Raw genomic sequence first — 21,353 nt, forward strand, 5'->3', positions numbered from 1 at the left:
AGTTTATTCTATAGTCTTGACTATAGTTTAGTTTACAATCTTGACTATAGTATAGTCTATAGTCTTGACTATAGTTTAGTATATAGTTTAGACTATAGCCTTGACCATAGTTTAGTCAATAGTCTTGACTCTAGTTAAGCCTATTGTTTTGACTATAGTTTAGTCTATAGTCTAGAGTAAAGTTCAGTCTATAGCCTTGAGTATAGTTTAGTCTATAGTCTTGACTATAGTTTAGACTATAGTTTAGTCTGTAGTCTTGACTACAGTTTGGTCTATAGTCTTGACTATAGTTTAATCTGTAGTCTTGGCTTTAGTTTAGTCTATAGTCTTGATTATAGTTCAGTCTATAGTCTTAACTATAGTTTAGTATATAGTCTTGACTATAGTTCAGTCTATAGTCTTAACTATAGTTTAGTCTATAGTCTTGACTATAGTTTAGTCTATAGTCTTGACTATAGTTTAGTCTATAGTCTTGACTATAGTTTAGTCTATAGTCTTGACATTAGTTTAGTCTATAGTCTTGACATTAGTTTAGTCTATAGTCTTGACTATAGTTAATACTATAGACTAGACTACAGTTTAGTCTATAGACGAGACTATAGTTTAGTCTATAGATTAAACTATAGGTTTAGTCTTTAGACTAGACTATAGTTTAGTCTATAGACTTGTCTGAAGTTTAGTCTATAGGCGAGACTATAGTTTAGTCTATAGACTAGACTATAGTTTTGTCTATAGTTTAGTCTGTAGACTAGACTATAGTTTAGTCTATAGTCTTGACTATAGTTTATTCTATAGACTAAACTATAGTTTAGTATATAGACTAGACTATATTTTAGTCTATAGACGAGACTATAGTTTAGTCTATAGACTATAGTTTAGTCTGTAGCCTTGACTGTAGTTTATTCTATAGACTAGACTATAGTTTAGTCTATAGACGAGAATATACTTTAGTCTATAGACGAGACTATTGTTTAGTCTATAGACTAGACTATAGTTCAGCCTATAGACTAGACTATAGTTTAGTCTATAGACGAGACTATAGTTAAGTCCATAGTATTGTCTATAGTCTTCACTATAGTTTAGTCTATAGTCTTGACTATGCTGTAGTCTATAGTCTTCACTGTAGTTTAGTCTATAGTCTTGACTATGCTTTAGTCTATAGTCTTCACTATATTTTAGTCTATTTTTTTTTACTATAATTTAGTCTATAGTTTTGACTATAGTTTAGTCTATTGACTAGACTATAGTTAAGTCTATAGTCTTGACTATAGTTTAGTCTATAGTCTTGACTATAGTTTAGTCTAGTCTATAGTCTTGACTATAGTTTAGTCTATAGTCTTGACTATGCTTTAGTCTATAGTCTTCACTATATTTTAGTCTATTTTTTTTACTATAATTTAGTCTATAGTCTTGACTATAGTTTAGTCTATAGTCTTGACTATAGTTTAGTCTATAGTCTTGACTATAGTTTAGTCTATAGTCTTGACTATAGTTTAGTCTATAGTCTTGACTATAGTTTAGTCTATAGTCTTGACTATAGTTTAGTCTATAGTCTTGTCTATAGTTTAGTCTATAGACGAGACTATAGTTAAGTCCATAGTATTGTCTATAGTCTTCACTATAGTTTAGTCTATAGTCTTGACTATGCTGTAGTCTATAGTCTTCACTGTAGTTTAGTCTATAGTCTTGACTATGCTTTAGTCTATAGTCTTCATTATATTTTAGTCTATTTTTTTTACTATAATTTAGTCTATAGTTTTGACTATAGTTTAGTCTATTGACTAGACTATAGTTAAGTCTATAGTCTTGACTATAGTTTAGTCTATAGTCTTGACTATAGTTTAGTCTGTAGTCTTGACTATAGTTTAGTCTATAGTCTTGTCTATAGTATAGTCTAAAGACTTGACTATAGTTTGGTTTATTCTGTAGTCTAGACTACAGTTTAGACTACAGTGTAGATGACAGTTTAGACTATAGTCTAAAAGACGACAGTCTATAGTCTGGATTTTAGTTAAGTGTAAATTATAGAATATTCTATAGTCTTGATGATAGTTTAGTCTATAGTTTAATCCAGTGATTAAAATTACTAATATATTAGTAACCAAAATGCATATTTTCTCCTATGCATACGTATGTAATATTAAAATATAAATATATTTTATGAATATAATATATTTAATTGCTCCCATTCGAAATATTTCTAGTATTTTTGCTAAAAATATTTACCCATACAAACTATTGCATATTACAGCTTACAGACAAATATAAAATGTTTTCACTTACAATATATTACGCAGCAACTCGCTAACATATTTATAATACCCACATATATTTCATATGGCTTGCCTATAATATTAAAATATTTTCCTACACAAATTATTCGCAGTCAACAATATTGAAGCCATGCGAGCAGTAATATACGAACATGAAATGTACGCAAGCAGAGCATATATGTGCCGACGAAAACACGAAACAAAACGATAGTCGCGACTATCAGGTTACAATATTTTTACTATCAAACTTAAATATTATTTACTATAGGAAATGACTTATGGTCTAAAATTTAACATTTCATGTTGAACTTGAAAAATTATAAAATGTGAAAAATGTATGCAAGATATAACCAAATTTTATTTAGAAAATAATTGAAAACGTTTATATCTATGTATGTTTTATGTATATAATGGGAAAAATGTATGCATGAAATAACCAAATTTTAATTAGAAAATTTTTGAATTGAATTATTGAATGTATGTATTTATTAAATTTATGTTTAATTTTTATGTGGAGTATTAAAATGTATGTATTTGTATTGATTGTAATATAATTAGAAAAAAATTATATAAATACTTAGAGGATCATATGAATGTAAAAATATATTCAAATATGCAACACCATTTATATCTGGTTTTGTATATACATATGTATGTATGTAAGTATGTGTGAAACAATAACAAACAAGTAGGAAAGTATAGTCGGGCATGGCCGACCATATAATACCCTACACCATGAGTATATTTTAAAAATTTCAATTTTTCACAAAGAAACTTTTATGTTGAATTTTACCTTAATTCCAAAGTATTTAAGCAATTTATTGATAGAAAACAAATTTTCTAAATGAGGCTTTATATAGGAGTATAGGTCAAACATGGGCCGATCCTCACTAAATTTGGGAAAAGGATATATTGTTAAATAATAGTTAATTATGTTGAGTTTCATTGCGATACAAATGGTTACAAGTCAATTTTAGACGTTTAAGACATTTTTTGATGGGGGGTTTGTATGGGACCTAGGGTCAAATAAGGGCCGATCATTACGAAAATCTGCAGTGTCATTTATACTTATATAAAACTTATTTGTGCCAATTTTTAGAGAGATAATAGCATATTTGACGTAATTATGGCATAAAAAGCCCAAATCGGGAGGTACGGTTGTATGGGGGCTAGGTGAAATAATGGACCGATTTCAACCATTTTCAATAGGCTTCGTCCTTGTGCCAAAAAACATGCTTGGTCCAAATTTCATCAAATTATCTTGGAAATTGCGGCCTGTACCTTGCGCACAAGGTTTACATGGACAGCCAGCCAGCCGGACAGACGGACGGACATGTCGGTATACTTAAAGGTGGGTGTAGGACCAATATTTTTGTGTGTTACAAACATCAGCACAAACGTATAATACCCTCCCCACTATAGTGGTGTAGGGTATAAAAACACATTCGTCATAAAAATGACCTGTAACAGCACTTTTCTTTCCTACTTTTCACGCACATTCCATAACGGTGGATTACGATAGGTCATTTTTTCCCTGAATTGGTGGAGGGAAGAAGATATGTACGTGTGATGCAAAAATACATTCGTCATAAAAAGGACCTGTAGTAGAAATTCTCTTTCCTACTTTATCATTTTACGCACATTCCTTAACGATAGTTTACGCAAGATCCTTTTTTTTTTGCTTTACTTTAATTTGTGGTGGGGAGAAGAGGAAAGAAATATCATTATTATTTAGTCTCTCTCATGCAAATTCAAAAGGTTGGCAATGGCATATGCAAATTTATTAACACCTATATATTTTTTTCTTCGCGCCTGTTCATTCATTATTGTAAGATAATTGAGTGTATGTAATAATAATTTATAGAAATGTGACACATGCATATGAAAAACATACTTGTATATGTATGTAATACACTCATACATTTTTGTTGTTTTAACCTTTCACAATGTAAAATTACAAAAACAACTTTTTATGTCCCTCTTAATTTTTTGCCATCCTTTTACAAATTTCTAAAATACCTATAATTTCCTTCATTATTGATCATTTCATAGACACTACTAATGCATTACTACCTGTTTACAAACTTATTGTCATCCTGTTACAAACAATATGTTTAAATATAGCCTGTAAAAACAATTTTTTACATATATACATATTTGAATATATTTTTACATTCATATGATCCTCTAAGTATTTATATAATTTTTTTTAATTATATTACAATCAATACAAATACATACATTTTAATACTCCACATAAAAATTAAACATAAATTTAATAAATACATACATTCAATAATTCAATTCAAAAATTTTCTAATTAAAATTTGGTTATTTCATGCATACATTTTTCCCATTATATACATAAAACATACATAGATATAAACGTTTTCAATTATTTTCTAAATAAAATTTGGTTATATCTTGCATACATTTTTCACATTTTATAATTTTTCAAGTTCAACATGAAATGTTAAATTTTAGACCATAAGTCATTTCCTATAGTAAATAATATTTAAGTTTGATAGTAAAAATATTGTAACCTGATAGTCGCGACTATCGTTTTGTTTCGTGTTTTCGTCGGCACATATATGCTCTGCTTGCGTACATTTCATGTTCGTATATTACTGCTCGCATGGCTTCAATATTGTTGACTGCGAATAATTTGTGTAGGAAAATATTTTAATATTATAGGCAAGCCATATGAAATATATGTGGGTATTATAAATATGTTAGCGAGTTGCTGCGTAATATATTGTAAGTGAAAACATTTTATATTTGTCTGTAAGCTGTAATATGCAATAGTTTGTATGGGTAAATATTTTTAGCAAAAATACTAGAAATATTTTGAACAGAACCATTTTTTAAATATGCATATTTTTAAATATGAGGTAAATGCATATTTATTGCAAAGTCAAAAATAAAAATATAAAAGCATCTACTAATATTTAAACTCTGGTTTAATCCATAGTCTGGACTATATTCTATTTTGAAGACTAAAGTTTAGTATTTAGTCTGTGCTATGGCTTAGTCCATAATCTAGACTATAGTCTAGTATATTGTCTGTAGTGTAGTCTATTCTTTAATCTGAATCTATACTATCGACTAAACTATAGCTAAGTCTATGATATCGACAATTGTTTATTTTGTAGTCTGGACTTCTTGACTGGACGTAATTCTGAATCATTTCTCTTTTCTCTGGAAATGTTTAAAAAAGTTTAAACGAAAGTTTTAAGCCGAAAGAACCAGTCGAGTATATAGTTCTGTAACGATAGTTAACGAAAACTTAACCGCGAGAGTAGAAACTGTCTATAGGTTGACCGTTCTCTCTGCTAAAGCTTAAACTGTTAATAAAGTTGAGCTTTTTCTCCTTTTACATGGAAAGCTTTAAAGTATTGTTTGTTTAATTTAAACCTTAATTGTTTTTATTTTGTACAAATTGTTTTTTTTTTAACTTATTTGCAGGAGTTTTTTTTAATAATTTTCATTTTTGTTAGTTAAATAATACTAAATTGTTGTTGCTGTTGGTTTTTTTTTTACACTAAATACACACACTCACTACATTTAATACAATTAATATATAATTTTTCTCTTTTTTTTTTTGTTTATGTAAATTATAATAATTTTTCAATTTATCGTTAAATATATAAATTTTTATTTAATGATTTTATTATTTAGATAAATTTTTAATTATTTTTATTTTATTTGTTTTTAATCATTAGTAACAATACAACCAACACACCCTGTATACACCACCATTCAAAAGAAGACAAAAAAAAACAAAGAAAACTTAACTTTGTGTGTTTTTTTTAAGGTTTTCTTTTATATAAAAAACGAAAAATAAAATTAAAGGGAAAATGAGTTTCTTTGATAAATAAGAGTTTAATGCTTTTAAAGCTTTCTCTTTTTTCTTTTTTTGTAGACTTAATATAATACTCTCTTAACTAACTTACTGTTACTTACACATTAACGGTTTGCCGAGCTTTTGCTGTGTTTAGCCGTTAAATTTAAATATAAAAAAAATGTGTTTCGCTGTTTTATAATTTCGCTAACTCTTGCCAAAAAAAAACGAAAAACGTAAAAGGAAAATTATTATAAATTTAACAACTTATCTCTGAATGTTTATCCTTATAACGCTCGCTATAGCCTTGTATGGTAAAGGGCGGGGCATTAGCACCCACGCCCACTACCGGCGCTACAGCTGCACCCGGCTTATTTAGATTACCATTCATTTTATTAACATTCAGACCATTACTGCTCTTGTGTAAAATACTGCAGTTAAGCTTTTCACTGCCACTGCCCATCAGCAGCATGCTGTTGTTGGGCGAGCTGCCATTGCTGGGATCGCCAGCAGTGCAGTGTCCTTTCAGATTGCCCACCGAATTGGACATCATTTGAATATTGGCATACGAGGAGTGCTTATTATTAGGAGTTGTTGTAGTAGTATTTGTTGTATTTGTATTTGGAACTGTTACGGTATTGTTCAGACTCTTTGTTAAAGCGGCCGGATCTAAGGTTATACCATCCAGCTGGGATGAGAATGATAATGGCGGTTGTATGGTGGTCGGTGTCGGCTGTGGTGTATCCAAACTAATGAGTGTGGTCTCTTCGTTCGGATTCATTTGCGTAGACGCTGTAGTGCTCTGGCTATTGCCATTACTATTATGGCAATTGCTGCTGTTGTTATTGTTGTTGTGTATTGTCCTTAAGCCATTGGAAACAGGTGAACGCTGACTACTGCTGCTATAGCCACTAGTATTACCGGGACCCGGTGCACCCATTGATACGGTATTTATGCTTTTCTGTGAACCATTTGTTTGATTCAACAACGGTTGATCACTCTTCGAATTGGGCAATATAAACGAAGTCTCCCAACTGCCCTCATTATTCGTATTAAGACTCTGTTCGCAATCACCCTCTTTTAGGCCGCAACAAGGGGCCGAGGGTGAGGATACTCCAGGCGGGGTACAAACATTGGTTCCGGTTGATACGGCTGCCACCACAGGTGAATTTGTGTTGGTGGTTGCTTCGCTAATTTGCATTTCGCTGATTTGTTGCTGAGGATTGTGTGTTATCCCAGGCAAGGGGATTAAATAGTCTGATGTTGTGGGTACCTGTAGACAAATGTCATCGACTCCTTGCGGTCGTATTATTGTTTGATCTCGTTCATTGGAGGGCGGGCGTAAGATGTGTGGTAGTGGCGCATTCATAACAGCGGGATCCTATTAAGGAAAAGATATCAAAAATCAATCGTAAATTCTTTCGTTAAGAATTTTGTACTAAGTTAACCTTAGGAGAACAAAATTTCATACATTTTAATACAATTTCGCAAGAAAAGTTTCAAAGTACGATTTCCCAAAAAAAAAACTAAAAATTTTTCCAAGTGTAATATTTAAGCCGAGCACACGATTTTATTAAAACTTCTCAGGGATAAAGCCCAGGTATAGCAGAGTCCAACAACCCAATTTGAAACTTTTACAAGCACAAGAACCATGGCCAAAAACACCTAAAGTTGGACATACCAGGTAAATGAAACACTAAAGAAAGATAATTGGGAAATGTAACGGTTATTCTTAAACCCAGCAACCGATTTCCAATAAAAGGCCCAGAGTTTAAATTGAAAATATAAAGCGAAAAGCTTCATAAGAAGCGATGCCACTGGACCCTAAAGTAGAGCTCTTCAGCATTTGAAATAATACGAAAAGGAAGCCATGGAAATAGGAGCATTATTTCTAATAAAACGATTTTAATAAAACTTCTCATGACTAGAGCAGAGAAATAGTGCTAGGGAGATCCAAAATAGGGCACTTGAGCTCCAGAAAGAAATTTCAAAAGTAACAAAGAAAAGAACGGCATTATTCCTAAGCCGAGTGAGAGATTTGAATAAAACTTCTTACGACTAGAGAAAATGAGTACCAGAGTTTATGCTAAAGGTACGAAGTTCCAAGAAACGTTGTTAGAACGACTCAAAGTTCAGAACCGAGCGATCGATTTTAATAAAACTTCTCCTAATTAGAGCGAAAGTAACGCAAAGTTCAAATTTGGAAAATGGACCATATAGTATCACTACAAATGTCTGCAGAGAGACCTATAGTACAGCACTTCAAAGTTCTCTAAGCTTAAATACTTACCTCTGTTACGGCCTTTAGTCTCTCTAAAAGACTAGAGAATGTGGGACGATCTTCTGGTGTGGGATTCCAGCAATCGGCCATAATTTTATAAATTACCGAAGGACAGCCGGGTGGTGTACCCAAACGACCGCCATTGGTAACCAATTGCATTACCTCGGGATTGGGTAAACCGGTATAGGGCATTAAACCCAAACTGAAAACCTAATAAAAAAGGAAACAAAATTATGTTAATAACCTGAAATAACCATATAATTTTTCAATTTTCTCAACCCACCTCCCACAATAATACACCAAATGACCAAACATCTGTCTTGGAAGTAAATATACCATCGAGAAAAGCCTCTGGAGGCATCCATTTTATGGGCAGCATAGCCTTGCCACCCTTACGATAATAATCACTACGATATATATCGCGTGCCATGCCAAAATCAGCAATTTTCACCACACGCCCAGGACCTTTACTACTCAGCAGACAATTGCGCGCCGCTATATCGCGATGTATAAAACGTTGACTCTCCATATAACGACAACCCTTGGCCACATCAAGAGCACAGAAAACTAAATCTTTCATGGTTAACGAAGAGGGTCTATCGGGTTTGTGGCGTCCCTCACGCAAGAAATTCTTAAGATCACCACCGGCCAAAAGTTCCAACACTATGAAACGAGGATGACGATCAAAGCAAACACCTATTAAATGGACCATATTAGGATGATTAAATTTAGCCATAATGGCAGCCTCCATAAGGAAATCTTCCTCGGCCTGCAGCGTGGACATTTCGGGCAAAGTTTTAACGGCTACAGGCATTTCAACAGCATCACCATCACGATGACGATACAAACCCTGATAGACTTCACCAAAAGCACCCTGGCCCAAAGGTCTGAAAGCATAATATAATTAAAATAAGCAAAACTTAAAGAAATAACAAAACTTACTTCACCAAACGCAAACTTTCCCTTGCGACCTGAGGCAGACTTTGAACATTAATGGTGCCATTGATAAGATCATCACAGCCATAATTAGGATTGAAATTATTCAAGTTATTTTCATCCAAATTATGTCTTAAACGGGTCAATTGCATATCCTGTTGCATTAACATCTTATGACGCTGTTTGGCCAGTTTCTTGCGTTGATAGCGGTTGTCTGAAAAAAAAATCAAAACATTAAACTTTTTGCCCATAATTCCCCAGAACACACTACTTACATAACATCACAATCAAAGCCGCCAAACAGGCGATTAGCAAAAGCATTAAAACGGTAAAGAAGGAAATCAAATATTTCAAAGGTATAGACTCGGTTATGGGCACTAGAAAGGAAAACAGAACATATTAGATAAATTGTAAAAAAATCTCAACAAAAATTCTTTTCTTACTGTCACACGAAGAAGAATTATCCTTGCGTATACGCCAACCCTCAGGACAAATACATTTCACCGATGATCGATATTCATCCAAAGCTAAACATCTATAATCACAACCACAGCCCTCTATGGCGGGTATTATAATCACTGAACCTGCTCCCAAGTTAGAGCCCTCATATATAGCATTTAGTTCCTTTAAAGTGCGCGTTGTGGTTATATAAGAAGTGCCTCCTTCACCATTCGATTGATTGAGATAAACATCTCCTCCAGCATAACCGCCGCCACCACCTCCTGTATAACAACCTCCACCACCGCCACCAAAACCACCCTGACCATGACGTTTAACATTTGAGCCATTATTTTCCAGATCTACATAACAAGAAAAGCCACCACGTCCTCCCAACAAAAGAGCTGCACCAAATTTAGGATCTAAAGCCTGATCAATATTGGCACGCCAGCCCCCACCTGGACCCGCTATTTTCTTAGGTAAAGGCTCACCATTTATCTGGCCCGTTAAACCTTTACGTGCTGAATTATCCTTTTGGCCATGTTGGAAATCTTCATCTAAATAGCGTCCTATACCCAAACCACCACCACCTCCGGCCACTATTAAAGGCACAGCTTCATTGCGCGCTGAGTTCAACTAATAAAACAAATAATATCATATAGAAAACATGTTCTTTTTATAATCATAATTAAGCTACTCACACTTACCAAAAACACATAAGAAGCTCCTCCTCCTCCGCCAGCTCCATATTCCAAATTCATATTTTTCAACATGTGCTGTTTAGAGGTAAAACTGTATTTACTTAAATCCAAATCAGGATCACTAGAACCACAACCATCTTCCTTATAGCCCAAAGATTTGATGCAGGCATTTTCCCCCTGTTGTCCTACCAAAATATACAATTCCTCGTTTTTGTGCAATTCCAACACAGCCACTGCTACAGCACCACGTGAGGAACCCACACCGCCAGAACCCAAACCACCACTGGCTCCCTTGACTATGAAACTAAAATGTCAAGAATAGTATTATTTTATAGGTTTTATTACTAGATATTTGTTCTGAAACTTACGTATAGAAGCCCTCGTGCGGCACCTTCCATTTTTGCATTCCCTTATAGGGTATTTCATCCACTACTTTCACCTCTTTTAGTACTCGACTTCGATTGTGTGTGCTATAGTAGTGTTCACATTGCGATTGCGTTGGTCCTAACATGCCTCGATTATCACAGGTGCCCAGTTCCAGGTCTAAAAGGAAAGAGTAAAAGAATGTTAGTGAAGTGAATAATTAAACTAGAACTGAACTAGAACTGAACTAGAACTGAACTAGAACTGAACTAGAACTGAACTAGAACTGAACTAGAACTGAACTAGAACTGAACTAGAACTGAACTAGAACTGAACTAGAACTGAACTAGAACTGAACTAGAACTGAACTAGAACTGAACTAGAACTGAACTAGAACTGAACTAGAACTGAACTAGAACTGAACTAGAACTGAACTAGAACTGAACTACTGACTAGAACTGAACTAGAACTAACTGAACTAGAACTGAACTAGAACTGAACTAGAACTGAACTAGAACTGAACTAGAACTAGAACTGAACTAGAACTGAACTAGAACTGAACTAGAACTGAACTAGAACTGAACTAGAACTGAACTAGAACTGAACTAGAACTGAACTAGAACTGAACTAGAACTGAACTAGAACTGAACTAGAACTGAACTAGAACTGAACTAGAACTGAACTAGAACTGAACTAGAACTGAACTAGAACTGAACTAGAACTGAACTAGAACTGAACTAGAACTGAACTAGAACTGAACTAGAACTGAACTAGAACTGAACTAGAACTGAACTAGAACTGAACTAGAACTGAACTAGAACTGAACTAGAACTGAACTAGAACTGAACTAGAACTGAACTAGAACTGAACTAGAACTGAACTAGAACTGAACTAGAACTGAACTAGAACTGAACTAGAACTGAACTAGAACTGAACTAGAACTGAACTAGAACTAGAAACTGAACTAGAACTGAACTAGAACTGAACTAGAACTGAACTAGAACTGAACTAGAACTGAACTAGAACTGACTAGAACTGAACTAGAACTGAACTAGAACTGAACTAGAACTGAACTAGAACTGAACTAGAACTGAACTAGAACTGAACTAGAACTGAACTAGAACTGAACTAGAACTGAACTAGAACTGAACTAGAACTGAACTAGAACTGAACTAGAACTGAACTAGAACTGAACTAGAACTGAACTAGAACTGAACTAGAACTGAACTAGAACTGAACTAGAACTGAAACTAGAACTGAACTAGAACTGAACTAGAACTGAACTAGAACATAACTAGAACAAACTAGAACAGAACTTTTGAAAATTTTCAGATAAAACTTATACTTACAATTATGATTCGTAAAATCTTTATGCGTAGGACTTTTCGTATGACGAACATTCCAATAATTATAGCCATTCAAATGTCGGGTGGTATATTAATGCCAAAGCTATTCGGGGGACAAAGAGAAATCATCCACAGCCACATCGGAGTAAATGCGCATGCCCATGCGAGCCTCAAATTGCAAGTAATATCTTAAAAGAAACAAAGAATTAATTCAATACAATAATTTATATTAAAATTTCTCTAATTTTACCTTGAAGTTATATTCGGCAATATATATTCTGCTCTCAGCCAATCGGCGCCCTGATTCTTGGTACTCCACCATAAAGTCGTGGTAATATTTTCCTTTTCCTTCATTTCTACCACAGATAAATTTATGCTACCGGGATTTTTACCAAATTGATGTATATAAAAACGCACGACACAGGAGTTGCGATAGGGCGAATTGGGATCTCCATGCACCGTAGGTGGAGGGTTAAATGTGCGCGATATCATTATAGCATTACTAGCAAAACCGATTAAAGAACCTTTTTCACTATTATTGCTATGTTGATTCATGTTCACAAGCATGTAATAGCCCACGGTGGAATTGAGTAAATGCTGATAGGTATGATCACTATCGGGCCCGGTATCAAATGTAGGCGAAGAGCCGGTGTGACGCGACCACGATAATACCGTACGTCCCGAATCACGCCAGCCACACCAATCATTTTCAAAATCACATCTAGCTCCAAAGGGAATTTTGTCACAATTCAATAGCTCATCTTCGGCCTCATCACAGTCCCTTGTTATATCACATATCCTTGGTAATGGTATACAAACTGGCACTTTATTCATCATACATTTCACCTGGGAAGTGCTACACTTCTCAGCTTTAGCTCCTTCAGGGAAACAGTTAATCATTCGTAAATTATCAATGGCCACATGAGCCTTTTGACCCTCGAATAGTTTGGGCACGATTTCAAAGACTATTCGAAAATCACGAGAAATACGCCCCAAACGAAACACTTTCCTTTCCCATTGACTATAGTTATCACCAACAATTTCCGCTGGCACCCAAGAACTTTCTTGCGAATGTAAAGGTTCTACCACCACACGTGAAAGACCATGTGTCATGCCACTTTGATGCATATAAACTTCGAGAAAACATTTCTCCATGGTGGTGCTAAATTGTGGTGAAGTCAAATTGATTTGTAGCGTAGTGGGCGAGAGGCGGGCATATAAGAAATGTCCATTAGCATCATCGATATTATCGGCTAAGGGGCCGGGATATAAACCGGTCATATTCTTTTTCGAAACCTCAGTACCACTCATAATGTGAAAACCATCAGAGAGATTTTCTGTCCATTTCCAGGCACAGGGAGTTTCAAAGGTGCAACGCACTCCTAATAGGTCTTCAATGTCGGTATTAAATGTGGCCTCGGTATTGATGATATAGGGATTCTGTAAAGAGAAACAAATTTTGCGTTTAATAAAATTTAAAAATATTTGTTTAAAACTTTGTTCATCTTTGGACTTTTTTCTATGGATGGGTGTCTTCTTTAGACTCTAGTCTATAGTGTAGTCTATAGTCTAAATTATATTCTATAGTGTAGTCTATAGTCTGGTCTATAGTCTGGACTAAAGTCTGGTCTATAGTCTGGTCTACAGTCTGAACTATAGTCTAGTCTATGGTCGGGTCTACAGTTTAGTCTATAGTCTGGACTATAGTCTGGTCTATGGTCTGGACTATAGTCTGGTCTATGGTCTGGACTATAGTCTGGTCTATAGTCTGGACTGTAGTCTAGCCTATAGTCAGAACTATAGTCTTGTCTATAGTCTAGCCTATAGTCTGGACTATAATCTAGTCTATAGTTTGGACTATAATCTAGTCTATAGTTTGGACTATAGTCTAGCCTATAGTTTGGATTATAGTCTATCCTATAGTCTGGTCTATAGCCTGGACTATAGTCTGGTCTATAGTCTGGACTATAGTCTGGTCTATAGTCTGGACTATAGTCTGGTCTATAGTCTGGACTATAGTCTGGTCTATAGTCTGGACTATAGTCTGGTCTATAGTCTGGACTATAGTCTGGTCTATAGTCTGGACTATAGTCTGGTCTATAGTCTGGACTATAGTCTGGTCTATAGTCTGGACTATAGTCTGGTCTATAGCCTGGACTATAGTCTGGTCTATAGCCTGGACTATAGTCTGGTCTAGTCTGGACTAGTCTAGTCTATAGTCTGGACTATAGTCTGGTCTATAGTCTGGACTATAGTCTGGTCTATAGTCTGGACTATAGTCTGATCTATAGTCTGGACTATAGTCTGAACTAAAGTCCAGTACATAGTATGAACTATAGTCTAGTCACTAGTGTGGACTATAGTCTAGTCTATAGTCTGGACTATAGTCTAGTCTATAGTCTGGACTATAGTCTAGTCTCTAGTATGAACTATAGTCTAGTCTCTAATGTGGACTATAGTCTAGTCTATAGTCTGGACTATAGTCTAGTCTCTAGTCTGAACTATAGTCTCGTCTCTGGTCTGGACTATAGTCTGGACTATATTCTAGTCTATAGTCTGGACTATAGTCTAGTCTATAGAATGCACTATAGTCTAGTCTATAGTCTGGACTATAGTCTAGTCTATAGTATGGACTATAGTCTAGTCTATAGTCTGGACTAAAGTCTAGTCTATAGTCTGGACTATAGTCTGGACTATAGTCTAATCTATAGTCTGGATTATAGTCTAGTCTATAATCTGAGCTATAGTCTAGTCTATAGTTTGAACTATAGTTTAGTCTATGGTCTTGACTATAGTCTAGTCTATGGTCTGGACTATAGTCTAATTTGTAGTCTGGACTATAGTCTAATCTATAGTCTGGACTTTAGTCTTATGTATAGTTTGGACTATAATCTACACTATAGTCTGGACTATATTCTGGTCTTTAGTATGGACTATAGTCTAGTCTCTAGTCTTGACTATAGTTTGGACTACAGTCTAGTCTATAGTCTGGACTATAGTATTGTCTATAGCCTGGATTATAGTCTTGTCTATAGTATGAACTTGTCTATAGTACAGTCTGGTCTACAGTCTTGACTATAGTCTGGTCTATAGTCTGGACTATAATCTGGACTATAGTCTAATCTACAGTCTGGACTATAGTCTATAATCTGGACTATAGTCTAGTCTATAGTCTGAACTTTAGTCTAGTCTATAGTCTGAACTGTAGTCTAGTCTATAGTCTGTACTATAGTCTAATCTATGGTCTAGTCTATAGTATGGACTATATTTTTTGTAAAGTCTGGAGTACATACAAGACTGTAGTTCAGACTATAGTCCACACTTGGATTCTTATTAAGTCAGTTTGTTGCAGTGTTTTTGCAACCTTATGTTTTTATTGTGTTTATTGTGTTTTGCAATGAATGTGTTTCCTTAACCCTCTAGCAGTTGCAGTTGCACTGAAATGAAATGCTAAAAATAGCTACATGTCAACATATTTTTAATAAATTCCCACCCAAAATAGCAAAACAATCTTTCAGAAAAACGGAGATATTAGTTGGAGCAAGTGTTTTAATGTTTTCATAATAATTCCCCCAATATATGGCGGAACACTAAAAAGAGTGACAAACAAGATGCCACATTGTTTAACGTATTGATCTAGTGTACAAAGTGTGGTATCATGTTGGAGATTTTAAAGTTACCATATGATGTTAATTTAACATTTTCAAGTTGCCATATTGCTAACTATTCTTTTCATCCTTAAGTAGTGTATTTCCTTAGTCGTTTTCTTTCCAACTTTTGCTTCTAGTTTTCTTATTTTATTTATTTTTTAACATGCTAAATGTGTGTTTGTTTATTTCGATTCTCTCCCCCTATTTTCTTGAAGAGCTCTTTTTAAATTGTCATCCGTTTGCTATTTAATTAGTTCCTGTTTTATTTTTGCAACATTTGTACATTTTCTTTTCGTTTTTTTTTTTTAATTTTTCAAAATGTACTTTTATTATACCAGAGGGCGGCTTGTTGATGCGGGTTTGTTGGTTTGATGATTATAATTGAAATTTAATAAAAACAATATTGAAAATGTTTATAATAAAAATATAAGAAGAAAATTCCTTTACTGGGGGAAAAATAACAAAAGGATTTAAACATATAGGAAAAAATTCGTTCAGCATGTATGTCTAACAACAATTCTTAACATTGAATTCAAAAATAGAGTTTTTGTACCAAATAAAAACATATAAATGTCCTGCAATAGCCAGAGGGTCCTTTGAGTGGAAGCAGTAAGTGTGTATGTAGAGTGTTTGAAAGTGAAGGGAACAGGGCTGGTATTTGTGCTATAAATATTTTCTAGAAGGACACTCCTGTATGGAATAGAGCCCAAAGTGCATTCAACAATAAGATACTCTTTTGAAAATGCCGAAAAATTGTTCAGATTATAAACTGACATAGACCAGTTTACAGAGTCGGCTACAGTCAAAAATTATATGACTAGACTATGGTCCAGACTATAGACTAGACCATAGTGCAGGCTATAGACTAGACTATAGTCCAGACTATAGTCCTGGCTACAGACTAGACTATAGTCCAGACTATGGGCAAGACTATAGTCCATGCGATAGACTAGACTTTAGTCCATGCTATATACTAGACTATAGACTAGACTATATTCCATACTATAGACAAGACTATAGTACAGACTATAGTCCAGACTATATACTAGACTATATTCCATACTATAGACAAGACTATACTCCAGACTATAGACTAGACTATACTCCAGACTAAAGACTAGACTTTAGTCCAGACTATACTATAGTCCAGACTAGACTATAGTCCAGACTATAGACTAGACTAAAGTCCAGACTATAGACTAACTAAAGTCCAGACACTTCGGACTAAAGAGTAGACTATAGTCCAGACTATAGACTAGACTATAGTCAAGACTACACACTATACTATAGTCCTGACCATATACTTTAGTCTACACTATAGACTAAAGTATAGTCCAGACTATAAACTAGACTATAGTCCATACTTAGACTAGACTATAATCCAGACTTTAGACCAGACTATAGTCCAGACTTTAGAGCAGACTATAGTCCAGACTATGGGCAAGACTATAGTCCATGCGATAGACTAGACTTTAGTCCATGCTATAGACTAGACTATAGACTAGACTACAGTCCAGACTATAGACTAGACTTTAGTCCAGACTATAGACTAGACTGTAGTCCAGACTATAGACTAGACTGTAGTCCAGACTATAGACTAGACTATACTTCAGACTATAGACTAGACTATACTCCAGACTAAAAACTAGACTTTAGTCCAGACTATAGACCATACTATAGTGCAGACTACAGACTAGACTATAGTCCAGACTATAGACTAGACTATAGTCCAGGCTAAAGACTAGACTGTGGTCAAGGCTATAGCCTTTACTATTGACCAGACTATAGACTAGACTATAGAACATACTATAGTCCAGACTATAGACTAGACTATACTCCAGACTATAGACCAGACTACACTCCAGACTATAGACTAGAATTTAGTCCAGACTATACTATAGTCCAGACTAGACTATAGTCCAGACTATAGACTTAGTCCAGACTATAGACTATAGTCCAGACTATAGTCTAGTCCAGACTATAGACTATAGTCCAGACTATAGACTAGTCCTGACTATAGACTGGATTATAGACTAGACTATAGTACATACTATAGTACAGACTATGGACTAGACTATAGTCCAGACTATAGACTAGACTATAGTCCAGACTATAGACTAGACTATAGTCCAGGCTAAAGACCAGACTGTAGTCCAGGCTAAAGACTAGACTGTAGTCCAGGCTAAAGACTAGACTGTAGTCAAGGCTATTGACCAGACTATAGGCTAGACTATAGTCCATACTATAGTCCAGACTATAGACTAGACTATACTCCAGACTATAGACCAGACTACACTCCAGACTATAGACTACAATTTAGTCCAGACTATACTATAGTCCAGACTAGACTATAGTCCAGACTATAGACTTAGTCCAGACTATAGACTATAGTCCAGACTATAGACTAGTCCTGACTATAGACTGGATTATAGACTAGACTATAGTACAGACTATGGACTATACTATAGTCCAGACTATAGACTAGACTATAGTCCAGACTATAGACTAGACTATAGTCCAGACCATAGACTAGACTATAGTCCAGACTATAGACTAGACTATAGTCCAGACTATAGACTAGACTATAGTCCAGACTATAGACTAGACTATAGTCCAGACTATAGACTAGACTATAGTCCAGACTATAGACTAGACTATAGTCCAGACTATAGACTAGACTATAGTCCAGACTATAGACTAGACTATAGTCCAGACTATAGACTAGACTATAGTCCAGACTATAGACTAGACTAGACTATAGTCCAGACTATAGACTAGACTATAGTCCAGACTATAAACTAGATTATAGTCCAGACTATAGACTAGACTATAGTCCAGACTATAGACTAGACTATAGTCCAGACTATAGACTAGACTATAGTCCAGACTTTAGACTAGACTATAGTCCAGACTATAGAGTAGACTATAGTCCAGAGTAAAGACTAGGCTATAGTCCAGACTAAAGACTAGAATATAGTCCAGAGTATAGACTAGACTAAAGTCCAGACTATAGACTAACTAAAGTCCAGACACTTCGGACTAAAGAGTAGACTATAGTCCAGACTATAGACTAGACTATAGTCAAGACATGCAAAAAAATTGGTCAAAAACTCATTCAAACTTACCGATTGTGGTTGTGAAATTCTTATCTCATCCTTGATCACTTGCAAGGGATCATTGTGACCCTCACGGATAATATCATCATCAACACGAGGATCATCATTGGGAGACATAGGACCACCAAATTGTTGAATCTGATTGTTTTTACCATGATTCAATTTCCAAAGTTTAGCAATGCTACTCTGTTTGGGTTTATGGCGTATAGAGGATTCTAAAAAGTTTAAAAAATTTTTAATAGATAAATTATAAAATTTTGCAATTTATTTAAATCAGCTAACCTTGAGGATTCGATAAATAGGTAAAGGGGGGAGAACTGGTCGAATACATAGAACCGGGAGCCATTTGTAAAGTTTCACCATAAGGACGAGCCGGGCCGACACCACCAATGCCATCTATTTTCCCTATAGCAGAGGTGGCCGAGTAAGAAGGATAACCAGGACTATTGCCACTAATGCCACCACCAGGACCACCCACCGAAGGTTTCATGAGTTCTTTGCGTAAAGAATTAATGCCACCACCACGGCCACTGTTACCACGTGGTATATTAGCGGCTAAGGATTGATAATTAATGCGTCTTCTATTATCACGTCTACCCAAAGAAGAAGGTAAACGTGTGCTATCCATGTCATCATCGTAAAGAGGTAAACCACCCGATAAAAGGCCTCGAGGTATAGAGGCCACTGTCGAAGGGGGTATAATTAAATCATGAGTCCGGCCATTGCGTAACTGTTTATAGTGATGCTGTGATGTGGGTATGGTATTGTAGGTGGTATGATTTAGCAGAGGCCTTTGGGCCTCTACTTCTTTCAACGGCACCGTACTCAAAGTCAAGGTAACAAAACACAAGGTGGCCACACTGAATTGATGTTTAGCCTTAGGCGGCCTATTTAATAATGTTAAATGGGAAAATGCCATTTTGTTATAGTTTATTTTCTTTTCAATAACTTTTTGTAGTCTAAGTTGTGGGGTTTTTAAAGTTTAAGACGATTTTTCGTTTTAGAGTAGATTTTTTTTTCTTAAATTTTTATGTTTTTTAAGAAGATAGTTTTTTTGTATAGTTTTTAATTGTTTAAAACAATTGTTTTTGTTTTATTTATTTTGTATTTGTATCATTTTGCTTTAACTTTTATATTTATTACAACACTTAGGTAAGGTTTTTATTAGTATTTTGTTACAAATATTGGGATTTTTTAAAACACATCCGTTTAACCGCATTTTTGTTAAATTTTTATAAATATTTTTGTTGTTTTTGCTTTTTTTAGATTAATTTAATTAATTGTAGTTTTAGGTATAAATCTGTAAAGAAATGATAAAGAAAATTGTTAGAAATTATATAAGATTTATTAAAAATTTTAGAAAAAATATATAGAATCAAGCTGCTAGAAGAAGAATGTCTTTAAAATTTAAAAAAAGTCCCTAAACCAGAGATTTTAACAGCTAACCGAACGATTAATCGAATATTTTCCATCACCTTTTTTTACAAATTATTTGTTTACATTTTACAACATTTTTTTAAACGATTTTTTATTTTTTTTAGATTAACCGAATAATTTATTCGAATATTTATTCGATTAATCAATTACTATTTTAAGTATTTTCACAAATTAAATTTTTTAAGCATTTTTATTCAATTAATCGAATAATTTTAAGCGATTATTCAAATAATTTTAAGCGATTATTCGAACAATTTTAAACGATTATTCGAATAATTTTAATCGATTATTCGAATAATTTTAATGGATTATTTGCTGAAATTAAACAAAACTATTTACATATTTTTTTACGATTTTTCATGTTTTTCGATTAATCGAATAATTTATTCGAATAAATTACTTTGAAAATTTTAAGTATTTCCATAAATTTTAAAATAAATATTTGTTATTTTTAAGCAAATTGATTCGATTAATAGAATAATTTTGAACGATTATTCGAATAGTTTCAACCGATTATTCGAATAATTTTAATGGATTATTTGCCGAAATTAAACAAAATAGTGATATAAATTGTTTTGTTTAAAAAAATTTAATTTTTTAAATGATTTTTAATTTTTTGCGATTAATCGAATAACATATTCGAATAATTTATTCGATTAATCGATTACTTTGAGAATTTTAAGTACTTCCATAAATTTTAAAATAAATTTTTGTTCTTTCTAAGCATTTTAATTCCATTAATCGAATAATTTTAATCGGTTATTCGATTAATCGAATAATTTTAATCGATTATTCGAATAATTTCATTCTATTATTCAAATAAATAACAAAAATAACACGATTCTCAATTTTATTAGTTTTACATATTTTACAAAAATTTCGATTCGAATAATTCATTAAAATTATTATTCGAATAATTTTAATGGATTATTTGCCAAAATTAAACAAAACAATTTTTATCATTTTTTAAA

General features: G+C 33.9%; 2 protein-coding genes across 3 annotated transcripts in view; one reads left to right on the top strand and one right to left on the bottom strand.

Annotated features, from left to right (window-relative positions):
- Positions 1-21,353, top strand: part of LOC119605699 (serine-enriched protein) — a 79,992-nt gene that overhangs the window by 11,930 nt on the left and 46,709 nt on the right. The gene's annotated exons all lie outside the window — the stretch shown is intronic.
- On the bottom strand, positions 5,184-20,095 carry LOC119605698 (ALK tyrosine kinase receptor). Its single transcript, XM_037958965.1, is given in 12 exon segments — positions 5,184-7,495; positions 8,405-8,605; positions 8,679-9,282; positions 9,338-9,545; positions 9,607-9,708; positions 9,775-10,405; positions 10,477-10,774; positions 10,839-11,013; positions 12,183-12,367; positions 12,430-13,619; positions 18,955-19,160; positions 19,228-20,095. Coding segments are annotated over 12 exon segments (5,559 nt in total). The 5' UTR covers positions 19,865-20,095; the 3' UTR covers positions 5,184-6,373.

This window comes from Lucilia sericata, unplaced genomic scaffold (genome assembly GCF_015586225.1).
Source record: "Lucilia sericata isolate MDLA Ls3-8-SP2 unplaced genomic scaffold, ASM1558622v1 Contig000510F_arrow, whole genome shotgun sequence".
Taxonomy (NCBI): Eukaryota; Metazoa; Arthropoda; class Insecta; order Diptera; family Calliphoridae; genus Lucilia; species Lucilia sericata.